Source organism: Macaca fascicularis, chromosome 1, assembly GCF_037993035.2.
Source record: "Macaca fascicularis isolate 582-1 chromosome 1, T2T-MFA8v1.1".
In the NCBI taxonomy this organism is placed as follows: domain Eukaryota; kingdom Metazoa; phylum Chordata; class Mammalia; order Primates; family Cercopithecidae; genus Macaca; species Macaca fascicularis.
The window spans coordinates 7,459,029-7,471,488 of record NC_088375.1 but is presented as its reverse complement, the minus strand read 5'-3'; the positions used below and the strand labels follow the sequence as shown (position 1 = coordinate 7,471,488).

The window sequence follows — 12,460 nt, the reverse complement described above, 5'->3', positions numbered from 1 at the left end:
GCCAACATTCCCTTTGTTCAAGCATTAGGATCTGTCAATCAGGTTGTGAAGTTTGTGTTAGGCTTTAAATGAGGAGTAATCTATTTTTATGTAAAGACTGGACATCATCTTCTTTTTGTCAAGAAAAATATGACCTTCAACTAGCATGATTCTAATCAAATATAATACCTTTCGCGGGGAGTAACCTCAAGAGCAAAGTTGAGTTAGGCATATTTTCACAATCTCCTTCTCTTAATTCATCCACTCCATTTATACACACACACACACGTGCGCGCGCACACACACACGTGCGCGCGCACACACACACACATTCTCAGCCATTCTTTGGGTTTAAAGCAACTTTTTTGTTTTTTATATGTTTTTGTCAAAATGTATATTTGTAGATATTTGTAAGTTACGTAATGGTATTTGTAGGGGCATTAAATTCCTACTCTCCATCGTGTTCCACAGGTTTGGTAGTTAGTAGTTGTGAACACTTAGATTATCTAGAAAGTTTTACTTTTCTGATTAACCAGTGCAATCTGATCTTTGCTCTGAACAATATCTACTTTGCAATAGTCAGGAGTTTGTCTTTGAGCCCAGTTCTGGGGTTCCTGGAATTTGGTTGGTAATGTATTCGTCTGAGAAGTAGTCAAGAAATCAGTTGAGTAGTAATGACAACCTCAGCAAACAGTCGTCATTGATCTGTTCAGTCAAAGTCTGGATGAGCTTTTCAACTACTTTCTCACGTGGGCCATGCTCCTAAATCTAGAAGCTGAAGAGGCTTCTCAAGTGAGATAGTGTAATCATGTTTTCCTGAACAGCCACTGACATTGGAGAGTCATCTCAACAGACTGAGAGTTGGGTCTCCTCCATCCCTAGACTCAACATATTCCTATTTCTGTAATTTCCTATAATGAATCTTAAGTTGAACCAGATACAGCTGCATTTATACAATACATAATTGGCCTGCTGTTAAAATGGGAGCCAACAGCTCGCAAAAAGGCAGGAAAAAAATCCTCTCAAAAAAATTTCCATTTCAGAAGTGATTACCATTCTGTTTGTAATTTTGTATGGTAATTTCACAAATGGAGTTCTGTACTAGCAAGAAGATAAACATCTGCAATTAATTATGCCATGCAAAGCATGTTGCCTGTTGCAAGACATAAGCTGAATCTTTTTTTTTTTTTTTTTTTTTTTTTTTTTTGAGATGGAGTCTCGCTCTGTCGCCCAGGCTGGAGTGCGGGCTCACTGCAAGCTCCGCCTCCCGGGTTCACACCATTCTCCTGCCTCAGCCTCCCGAGTAGCTGGGACTACAGGCGCCCACAACCGCGCCCGGCTAATTTTTTGTATTTTTAGTAGAGACGGGGTTTCACCGTGGTCTCGATCTCCTGACCTTGTGATCCGCCCGCCTCGGCCTCCCAAAGTGCAAGCTGAATCTTTAAACCCTTTGATAGCTTGACAGTTTCCAAGAGATAAGCAACTAACTACTCAGCATTACTTTTTATTAGTTACCAACTCAGAGGTAGCGTATCATATTAGAAAGAGTCTAGTGCCCCCTCGGTAATGTTGCTGTGGAGATACACAGAAGTGGTTTTTGTCCTAGCATTCACTAACTCTGTGACCACTGAACACTTTACCATTAGTTCTTACCTCAATTTCCCCATCTTTAAATGGTAATGAATATACCTACATGATAGTCTTATAAAAATTACTTAATTCACGTAAAGTGCCTTGTTTAATGCCTGACACAAAGTATTCAATAAATATTGGTTCCTTTTCTTGTTCCCCTAAGAAAGATACTGAAAAGATTTAAAGGAGAAAAAAAAGAACTTGAATACAAAGGAGAATAGATGAAGCTATCATAGATTGGTTTGTGCACTGGTTTAAGCTTCCTGTTACTGCATCTAAAGCAGGGGTTAGCAAACTGTAGCCCAAGGCCAGATCCAATGAGTCACTTGTTTTTATAACATCCTCAAACTAAGAATGGTTTTTACATTTTTCAATGACTGAAACAAAAATTTTTAAAAATGATATCTTATGACCCATAAAATTGATATGAAATTTAAATTTCATTGCTCATGAATAGAGTTGTAAGGGAAACACGGCCATACTTCTTTGTGTTATCTATGATTGTTTTCATTCTACAGTGGCAGAGTTGAGTAGATGTGACAACAGAGACTTTATGGCAAAATCTACAATATTTGTTATCTTATTCTTCATGGAAAAAGTTTGCCAATGTCTGATCTAGAATTTTCTATTGCACCCTCCCTAGCCCCTTGGGAATGGGCACACTATGGATCAATAAGAGGCAATAATACAGAGTTAGGGCCATTTTTAAAAAATGCCTTACCTGAGGCATTCTGAAATTTCTTACCTCTTATAAAGGGGAAGAGAGAAATGCCTTATTCCTTGTTTCCTGCCTTCATTCCCCACCAACTACCTCACAGTCACCAGGAGAAAATATTGAGGGACTCTGCTTACTCAGTAGCCCTGCTTCTTCAGCAATCACACGGTTCCCCTGGGATGCTTCCTATCTGCAGCATTGCCTTCCATTCAGTAAACAACCGCAATTGTGTAACTCATGGCCCCTGAAAAGAGTCACCCCTTTACCTTCTACCTGATTACTCTGTTTCTCTCCCTGTATCATGCTCATTAATTCATGGAACAACAGGAGAAAAGTCTGAGATGAAGCATGTGGCAATTCAGCTAGGGTCTTTTGATAGGGGACTCTTACCAAAAGCTTTTTTTTTTTTTTTTTTCCTGTCTTGAAGAAACTGTCAGAAAATGTTTCTCTTTAAAAATGCTATCATTTCAGGGGGATCAGGGAAAAATTCAGGATGAACTTCCCAGAATCAATACATTTCTGTTCTGTGTGACTCTGGGAAGTGGTTATTGTCAATCAGGTATTTGTCCCTGAAGGATATTCAAACAAATATTGATTGGGAGCCTTCTGTATTCAAAGAACCATTGTGTATTAATCCATTTTCACACTGCTATAAAGATACTATCTGAGACTGGGTAATTTATAAAGGAAAGAGGTTTAATTGACTCACAGTTCCACATGGCTGGGGAGGCTTCAGGAAACTTACAATCATGGCGGAAGGTGAAGGGGAAGCCAGGACCTTCATATGACGGCAGGAGAGAGAAAAGTGAGCAAAAGAGGAAGTTGCCAAACACTTATAAAATCATCAGATCTCATGAGAACTCACTAACACAAGAACAGCCTGGGAGAAACTGCCCTTATGATCCAATCACCTCCCACTAGGTTCCTTGCTCAATACTTGGGGATTACAATTCAAGATGAGATTTGGGTTGGGACACAAAGCCTAACCATATCACATGGTATCTACATTTTATTTTGTTATGAATGAACATCACGGGCCCACATTGTACATGAAACTGTGAGTCTGGTGCCCCTCTGCTATGGGTAGTGTTTACAGGTGGGGCTTACTAAGGTGCCCTGGCCAAGAGGACAGTCTCCTTCCTTCCCAACGCCACCCCTGCCATCCTGAGAAGGGAGTATGGTGTGGTGGACCTGGGCTCAAGTCCAAACACCAAACTGATATCTCAATGCACTGGAAAGTATATGAGAAAACGCTCTTCACTCTTAAAGTGAGATCGAAATGCTCATTAATATCATGACAGATTTCTCACCAAACGTTTGATTTTTTTACGCACACTGGTTAGAATAAGATACTTCTAGTAACAGAATGAAAAAGCAATCTTTCAAAGAATATGCAGCTGAATATGAATATGAAATACTGGAAAGCAGGCCATCTTTCATTTTCCAAATTGACATCAATTATATGAGCCTTTCTACTTGAAAGAAGTTTTATTTAAAGGCCCAGTTCACTTATTTGTAATTCATTTAATTATGTGGGCTCCTATAATTATTTTTTATAGGAAAATAGAGTAATTACATCTAAAGGGCAAATATCCTTAAGAAACTGAAGTTTTTAAAATGGGAAGTATGAACACAATTCCATATGCTGAGAAATTCAAGTAAAAAGGTTGTTAGATTTGTTCATAATCAGTTAATAGGGTATTAAATGGCTCTTCTCCTGCTGTCTTAGAATTCCAGCTAATGCCATTCTAAAGAGAGGTATAGTAGACCATCCTCAAGAATTATTGGAGTAGATTGTTCTAGATCCATGACCTTTACACCATCATCCCTTGCCAGCAAATATGAATATGATACAACCAGCAATTCTAAAATAATTGAAAAGAGGGATTAAGGTACATAGTTGTGGGCCAGTGGGGGAAGGCAGGGGCATTTTGTCTGCCTTCCCCAAAATGGGAGTGGAGGTTGGGGTGACAGCTTCTGCTGCTACAAAGCAAGTGCTGGTAGATCCAGGAAGACCTACTCCAGAAGAGCCTGAAGTGGGGAAACGTATCTAGCTCCCCAGTAGCTAGTTGCTGAGGCTCAGAACTCACAGGCTCACCTTGGGCAAGCTTGACATGTGACACATGTACGTGATGACCACTACTCGCTTCCTCATGGAGAATTTATTTTTTTTTCTTTTTAGAGACAAGGTCTTGGCCTGGCGCGGTGGCTCATGCCTGTAATCCCAGCACTTTGGGAGGCCGAGACGGGCGGATCACGAGGTCAGGAGATCGAGACCATCCTGGCTAACACGGTGAAACCCCGTCTCTACTAAAAATACAAAAAATTAGCCGGGCGTGGTGGCGGGCGCCTGTAGTCCCAGCTATTCAGGAGGCTGAGGCAGGAGAATGGCGTGAACCCGGGAGGCGGAGCCTTGGAGACAGAGTGAGACTCCATCTCAAAATAAACAAACAAACAAACAAAAAGAGACAAGGTCTTAATGTTACCCCGTCACCTGGACTGGAGGGAAGGGGCATGATTATAGCTCACTGCACCTTTGCGTTCCTGGAATCAAGCAATCCTCCTGCCTCAGCCTCCTGAGTGGCTAGGGACACAGATGTGTGCCACCATGCCTGGCTAATTTTTCTTAATTTTGGTAGAGATGGGGTCTTGTTATGTTGCCCAGACTGATCTCAGACTCTTGACTTCAAATGATCCTCTACCTTGGCTTCCCGAAGTGCTGAGATTATAGGTGTGAGCCACCATGCCCGGCCCTCATGGAGAATTCTGAGGGCTGCAGGCCAGGCCACATTCTGACTTTCCTGGCCCTGGGCATTTTTGCCTTTATAGGTCCCACCCATCATAACACTATCAATCTTACACATGATTTTTCATATACTTTTATGTCTTCAACATTTTTCTTCTGTCTTAGGAAAAATTTAGTATGTTTTCGTGGGCCCTAAAAATTCTAATTTTGGGATGTGAAAAAAAAAAAATGTTCTATGACCCTAAGCTTTTATTTTTGCCTTCTGACTTTAAAGTACAATCAGAGTATTTCCACGGGCCCCTAAAAGTACTTTGGGCTCCAGGCCTTGTGCCAGCTGTGCCTAAGGATCAGGTTGACCCTGGCTGGAGGAACCCGCCACAGAGTGGCAAGGCTGCATTCACACTGGTACTGTCAGCATCCTGTGAATTCCCTTTGGGCCACAGAAGGTAGCTTCGCTGCAGCCATCCTAATGGGCATTGGCCCCAGAAGATCTGCTGCTGGGGTGAGGCGACATGATAAGACAGGGTGGAGGAAAATAAGGCCCTTCGTAGTTTGTACTACATCCAGCTCAGTCCATTCAGCCAACCAGCTGTGGTGACAAAGTATGTCACTGGCAAACCTGTAAATGAGTCATCACTTGGAACTTAACTACTTCGCATCTGGGACATTTAAGCATTTTCAAAAGTATAAATACTGACTTTTGATTTATGTTACTAAATTGAGACTCCTTTTATGAACTTCGCATTTGATAGAAGAATAACTACTTACAAAGTAGATTTAAATTAGTTCAAAAAACTGTTTTAAATATTTTGGAAGTATTCTTTCACATAAAGATAATACTATCTGTTCTTCCATTTAGTAAAGCTTTCTACCTAGCAGTGAATTTGGTTATTTTGCATTATTTTTTATTAAAATTTAAAAAGTCACATTTTTTTCAGGTGATTATTCTCACCCATTAAGACATTTTAACAAATTTTATTTAATTAATTGATTTTTAATTGTAGTGTCTATTTCAAAAAATATGAGAGCTATTCCTGTAAACTGGTAGCCTGTTAGCTAAATGCAGCTACAAAATGTGTTTGGGGGATCACTTATTTCTCTCATCTTTGCTTGTGGTGAACCTGCCCTTCCTGTTGTGCATGTTTGCTGGCTCTGGGCCTGGGCTCCCCCTTTTCACGGGCATGCAGTCTCAGTTCACCACAGCCCCCCTTCTCCCTGTGGTGTCACACCCAACCCCTTCTCCCAGCTAGTTTACCTGCCTGGCCGCTGCAGACTTTGAGTTTGTGACCCTCAACCGATGGACACTCTCACCTCTGTTCTTGTAGTTCACTGATGTATCTATCCCCTAGGGCAGTGTTGGGTGTACAGCTGGCACTCATAAATGCTGACTCACTGACTGAGGACCCACTGAGTAGGCCCTAAAAACTCTACTTCCTTCATAGGCCTCACTGCCCCTGGCAACTTTCCTACCTTGAGTATTTCCCTTTTGGAGTGCACTTGGAGTCAACTGTCCTCTCTTCTTAACTCCCTAACGAGCCCTAGACATTCTTTGATATGAGAAACTAATTTTTTAGCAATCTTAGACACAGCAGAACTTTTCAAACATCTTACAAGCCTAAGCATTCCCAATATAAAATTTTATAGCCAGCAACCTGCAAAGAATCCCCAAATCAAGATCTCTCACCACCCACCAGCCTGTTCTGATTTTGCTTCTTCCTCCACATCTAGGTGCATTGCTGCTCAGAAAGCATGATGAATTATGAGAATCCTTATTCATGTACGTCTACCCCAACCAGGGACCACTGCGATTGGCTGTGCAGGCTGTGCCCCCACAGCTCTGGGACGCCATCCACAAAGCCTGTGCAGTTGCCCTGCTTGACCCCTGCCCCAGCTGAAGCTATAGGGGAAGGACAAAATCTAAGATTTTAAGAATGGAAGAAACTATTTAGGTCATAGTCAATCCTTGGTTTCATAAGTGGGAACACTGTAGCTCAGCAAGATTAAGTGACTTTTCTAAAGTCATATATTTAGCAACAGAACACAGCCAGAATCTAGGTCTCCTGACCTCACGTCCACAGTACATTCTAAGTTGACTTTACCAGTCGGCCCTGTCCTGCTCCACCCACTTTATGGCAGGGTCCTACAGAAGTCTGCCCATCCCACCTCTTCCTTTTACTGGGGCTCCCATAAGAAGAGCCAAAGAGTGCGCGTTCTTTCTTCAAACTGTGTCAGGAGCCAGCCCATATCCTGTGAGGTCTGCAAAGCAGGGCGAATATACTCCAGGGGGTATGCAAGATGATCCATCACAATGGGGGTAGAAAACTCTAGAAGTTTTCTTTCCTTTAAATTATTATCTCATTATTGTTGTCTGTTTCATGATGTTTATACAATTTTAATTCAGTAACACATGTACATAATTTGCAAGTAAATGTCAGTGGTGTGCATGAAAAACAATTGTAAGAATTTTTTATTTTTTTGAGACAGACTTCCCCAGGCCAGAGTACAGTGGCACAGTTTTGGCTCACTGGAACCTCCCCTTCAAGGGTCCAGTATATCCTGTCTCAGCCTTCTGATTAGCTGGGATTACAAGTGTGCACCACCACGCCTGGCTAATTTTTGTATTCTTAGTAGAGACAGGGTTTCACCATGTTGGCCAGACTGGTCTCGAACTCCTGACTTCACATGATGCACCCATCTTGGCCTCCCAAAGTGATGGGATTACAGGCATCAGCCACTGCACCCAGCCTTTAAGAAAAATTTTTAAAGACATTTATGACTCCACCCTTGGAGAGTCTGATTTATCAAGTTAGGGCTGAGGTCCATGATTTTTTTTTTTTTTTTTTTGTAAGGATGGGGTTTCACTATTTGCCCAGGCTCGTCTGGAATTTCTGGGCTCAAGCAATCCTCTTACCTTGGCCTCCCAAAGTATTTGGATGACAGGCGTGAGCCACTGCACCCAGCCTAGGAATTTCTTTTTTAATATCCAAAGTTATTCTGATGCACAACCAGATTTTGGAACAACTACGCTAAGGTCTTGAGCATTCTGACCTAGGTAAAGTTAAGATGTTGATGAAGTTGTATATACAGGTCTAAGGATAACTACTTACTTTAGGCTTAAGGAAGAATAAAGTAATTTAATTGGAAAAGCTACATATGACCCATGGTATCCAGTATAGACTCAGATAAATGCCTGAACTGCTGAGTATGGATCTCTCGTTTGTGATGCTCAAATTTAGTTGAGCAAACTCTTTTTTTTACATCTTTTTCTGACCTTAAACTAATAAGATATGTTTCAGCTAAATCATAAATCTGCATCCTCCTAAAGTTTGCAATTCAGACTTTATTTCCATGCTGTCTCATTGATTTTGTGACTGTGCTCTGAACACTCTACGGGCTTTTGTTTAATTTGCATCCATTTGTTTCATATTGAGAAATATGAAAGTTCAATAGTTGGGCAGCTTTGGCAAGAATTCATTCTTGCCTGAGGTCTAGGGTGATAATTGCAATGGAAGATATTTCTGGTTATTACCCCTTAGGTTCGATATCTCAAACATGACTCCAAAATATAAACTACTTTAAAGCTAGGCTTTGGCCAGGTGCAGTGGCTCATACCTATGGTTCCAGCTACTTGGGCGGCTGAGGCAGGAGGATCGCTTGAACCCAAGAATTTGAGGCTGCAGTGAGCTATGATCATGCCATTGCACTCCAGCCTGGGCAACAGAGTAAGACTCTGTCTCTGCTTAAAAAGAAAGAAAATTAGGCTTTGTGAGACCCAGTTTTTGTAAAGAGATACATTTTTAAAAGTATAGTCCAGTGGGTAAAGGGAATTAAAAAGGAACTGCAGTATCTTTCAATATTATAAATACACATACATTTTGACTTGCAATACTATTTCTAGAAATTCATCTTATACATATATATACACAAAAATGGCCCTTTCACAAGTGACTGTTTATTACAATATTATTTGTAATCACAAGAAATTTGAGACAGGCGGGTTCCCCTCAGACATTAAATAAGTGCTAATTTAGTGATACAAAGGAGTATCTGGTGGCAATAAAAAAAGAGAACATTTAAAAAATATGATTTAGACAGCTCTTCAACATACATTATTAAGTGAAAAAGCAATGAACAGAATGGTATATGCTACCCTTTGTATTTTTTTTTAAAAAAAGAAAAACACATACATACACAGCAAGAAGGCCAGGTTTCTTCTCTGCACCTTCCCTGCTTGTGTGTCTCAGATCTGCAAGTGCCTCCTCCCAGACCTCCTTGTCTGGGCATCTTGTCTAGGGTCCTTCTGGGTGGCCCCTCTTTTCCAATAACCCTGTTTCCTCTTGTTACGCTATCTGATCAATGGAAGTAACAGCTTTCAGCTGTTGCTAGTCTCTGAGGTCGGTATTATTGTCCATTGTCCCGTCCACTAAGTGAGGAAATTGAAGCACGGTGATGGAGCCAGGATGGAAGCCCACACATTGTCACTCAAGCTCGAGCTTTTTTAACCGTGGCACAATACCACTCACAGATACTAACACCCCAAACATACATATGAATATTACGGTAGATGCTACATGCTTTAAGGGAGAATAAGACAAAAGACAGAGTTTCATTGGTGGAGGTGAGTGGGAGGGTGATGTCCAGGAGAGGCCTAAGAAAGTTACATTTAAGCTGACGCCCAAAGGAGGATGGTTGTTAGTGAGGCTGGAGTCTGGGAGATGAACATCTTTGGCCTGTGCAAAAGCTCTTGAGGAGAGAAAGAGCTCAGTATGTCCAGAAGGGAGGCTGATGAGAGAGACTAGTATAGCTGGATTAGAATCCAGCACAGGGGGAAGAGGAGGGCATGGGATGAGCCTGGAAGAGTGACAGGGATCACTCAGGGCCAGACCAGCCAGGTAAAAGAAATGAAGTCTTCTTAGAGCACCAGGGAGCCACTGGAGAGAAGTGATGTGATCTAATTTATATTTTACAAGGGTCACTCTGTCTGCAACATGACAATGGGATTTGGGTTGGGAATGAGGAAAGAAGAACGGGCAATAGTGGAAGCAGGCTGGGCGCGGTGGCTCACGCCTGTAATCCTAGCACTTTGGGAGGTCGAAGCAGGTGGATCACCTGAGGTCAGGAGTTTGAGACCAGCCTGTCCAACATGGTTAAACACTATCTCTACTAAAAATACAAAGATTACCCGGGTGTGGTGGCACACGCCTGTGATCCCAGCTACTCAGGAGGCTGAGGCAGGAAAATTGCTTGAGCCTGGGAGACAGAGGTTACAGTGAGCCAAGATTGTGCCACTACACTCCAGTCTGGGTGACAAAACGAGACCTTGTCTCAAAATAAATAAATAAATAAATAAATAAATAAATAAATAAATAAAAATAATAGAAGCAAAGAAATTATCAGTTTATTGCAGTAGTTCTGGTGAGAGAGGATGGAGAGTTGAACCAACATGTTGCAGTAGGAGTGGGAAGAAGTGGTCAGATTTCAGGTATATTGCAGAGGAAAAATTAACAAGACTTGACAGCAGATTGGATGTGGCTGGTGAGCAAGGGAGAAGTGTCCAAAAGGGTTCCTGGCATTATGTGCTACCCAACAGACTCACTTAGCCACCCAATATCCTTTCTGGATTAAGACCTTATATAGGTTGACCCATCCTCACCACAAGCAAAACCACAAACCCAGCATGGAGGGCTGGATTTTCTTTTAAACAGGAACAATACAAAGTACTACGCAAATATCACCAATTAATGGAATAAGTACATTCTTACTGTTAATCACGACTTAATCATTACTTATAATATTGCCTGTGGGCAAATGGATTTACAACCAACTTAGAAATGAGCCTATTAAACATAATCAATGTATAACACATAATTAACTTGATAAAGAAAAATATAGGCTGGGTGCAGTGGTTCACGCCTGTAATCCCAGCACTTTGGGAGGCCGAGAGGGGCGGATCATGAGGTCAGGAGATCGAGACCATCCTGGCTAACATGGTGAAACTCCGTCTCTACTAAAAATACAAAAAATTAGCCGGGCGTGGTGGCGGTGCCTGTAGTCCCAGCTATTCAGGAGGCTGAGGCAGGGGAATGGCGTGAACCCAGGAGGCGGAGCTTGCAGTGAGCCGAGATCACGCCACTGCACTCCAGCCTGGGTGATACAGCGAGACTCTGTCTCAGAAAAAAAAAAAAGAAAAGAAAAGAAAAAAAGAAAAATATATACGTTTTACATCTAATTTGTGTTTTCCAGGCCCGTCCGAGAGTTTTCCATGCCAAGAGGAGCGAACACTTTTTGCTACTGTGTTAAAGCAAATGTGATTGTCACTGGAGGTGAGAGGATGGTTCACATTACACAGGGGTTTTCTGCTTTGCAAACATCGTTCTCTTTGAGTTTTGGTGCTGGGAAAAACACATTAGGGAATTTACAAATTGGTGTCAACTCAAATCTGTCTGCCTTTTTCTTTCTGGTGTCCGGATTTGATAACATACTTAGAAAAGCCTTCTTCAGCCCAAGAATGCGTGACACAAATTTTCCTGTTTTTCCTAGAATTTGTTCTTATTGTTTTGTTTTCTGTTTTACCTTTCGAGCTTTAATCCATCTAGAGCTTATTTTTATGTGTGAGAACATGAGTTCCTAGGTGTCCCAGGAGACCTGGAGCCCCCGAAGCAGAATGGCACTTATGTGTGTGTGTGTGCCTTTTTCTGGAGAAAAATTTCAAAATTTTATCAGATCCTCCAAAGGAGATCATGACCAAAAAGGTTAAGAGCCAGTGATTTAGAGTTAACAGATGAGAGGGCCAAGAAGAGAATCTTGAAGAATACCAACATTTAAGGGATAGGTTAGGTAGAAATTGAGAAAAAAGGTTATCTGCTATGAGGAAAGAAAAAGGTGACACAATAAGTTTCAGGAAGAAGGTAAAGGACAGAAATGATCGTTGAGACTCAGACTCCTTATTTATAATACTGGGGTTTTAATAGCCGTAGGGTGGCCTTGAGCCTGGGCCCTGGAGTCAGACTGTGTGGGTACAACTCCTGGCTCTCTCACTTGTGAGCTATGTTGTAGGGGGCAGGTTGTTCATTCCTGTAAGCTTCAACCTCATTTGTAAGTGGAGTTGATAATAGTTACCTATCCATAAGGTTATTATAAGAATTAAACTGACTGGGCTCCATGGTTTACACCTGTAATCCCAGCACTTTCGGAGGCCAAGGCAGGAAGACTGCTTGAGCCTAGCAGTTCAAGACCGGCCTAGACAACATGAAAAGACTGCTAGTTCCAGCTACTCAAGAGGCTGAGGCAGAGGATCACGTGAGCCCAGGAGGTTGAGGCTGCAGTGGGCCATGTTTGCGCCACTGCACTCCAGCCTAGGCAACAGCAAGAGCCTGTCTCAAAACAGC

At 41.9% G+C, this 12,460-nt stretch overlaps 1 protein-coding gene across 1 annotated transcript in view; it reads left to right on the top strand.

Annotated features, from left to right (window-relative positions):
• WDR64 (WD repeat domain 64) overlaps window positions 1–12,460 on the top strand; it is a 157,291-nt gene that overhangs the window by 49,622 nt on the left and 95,209 nt on the right. Inside the window, exon 8 of the mRNA XM_074037116.1 lies at window positions 11,316–11,395. Coding sequence (XP_073893217.1) covers window positions 11,316–11,395 — 80 coding nt within the window. The remainder of the gene's footprint in view (window positions 1–11,315; window positions 11,396–12,460) is intronic.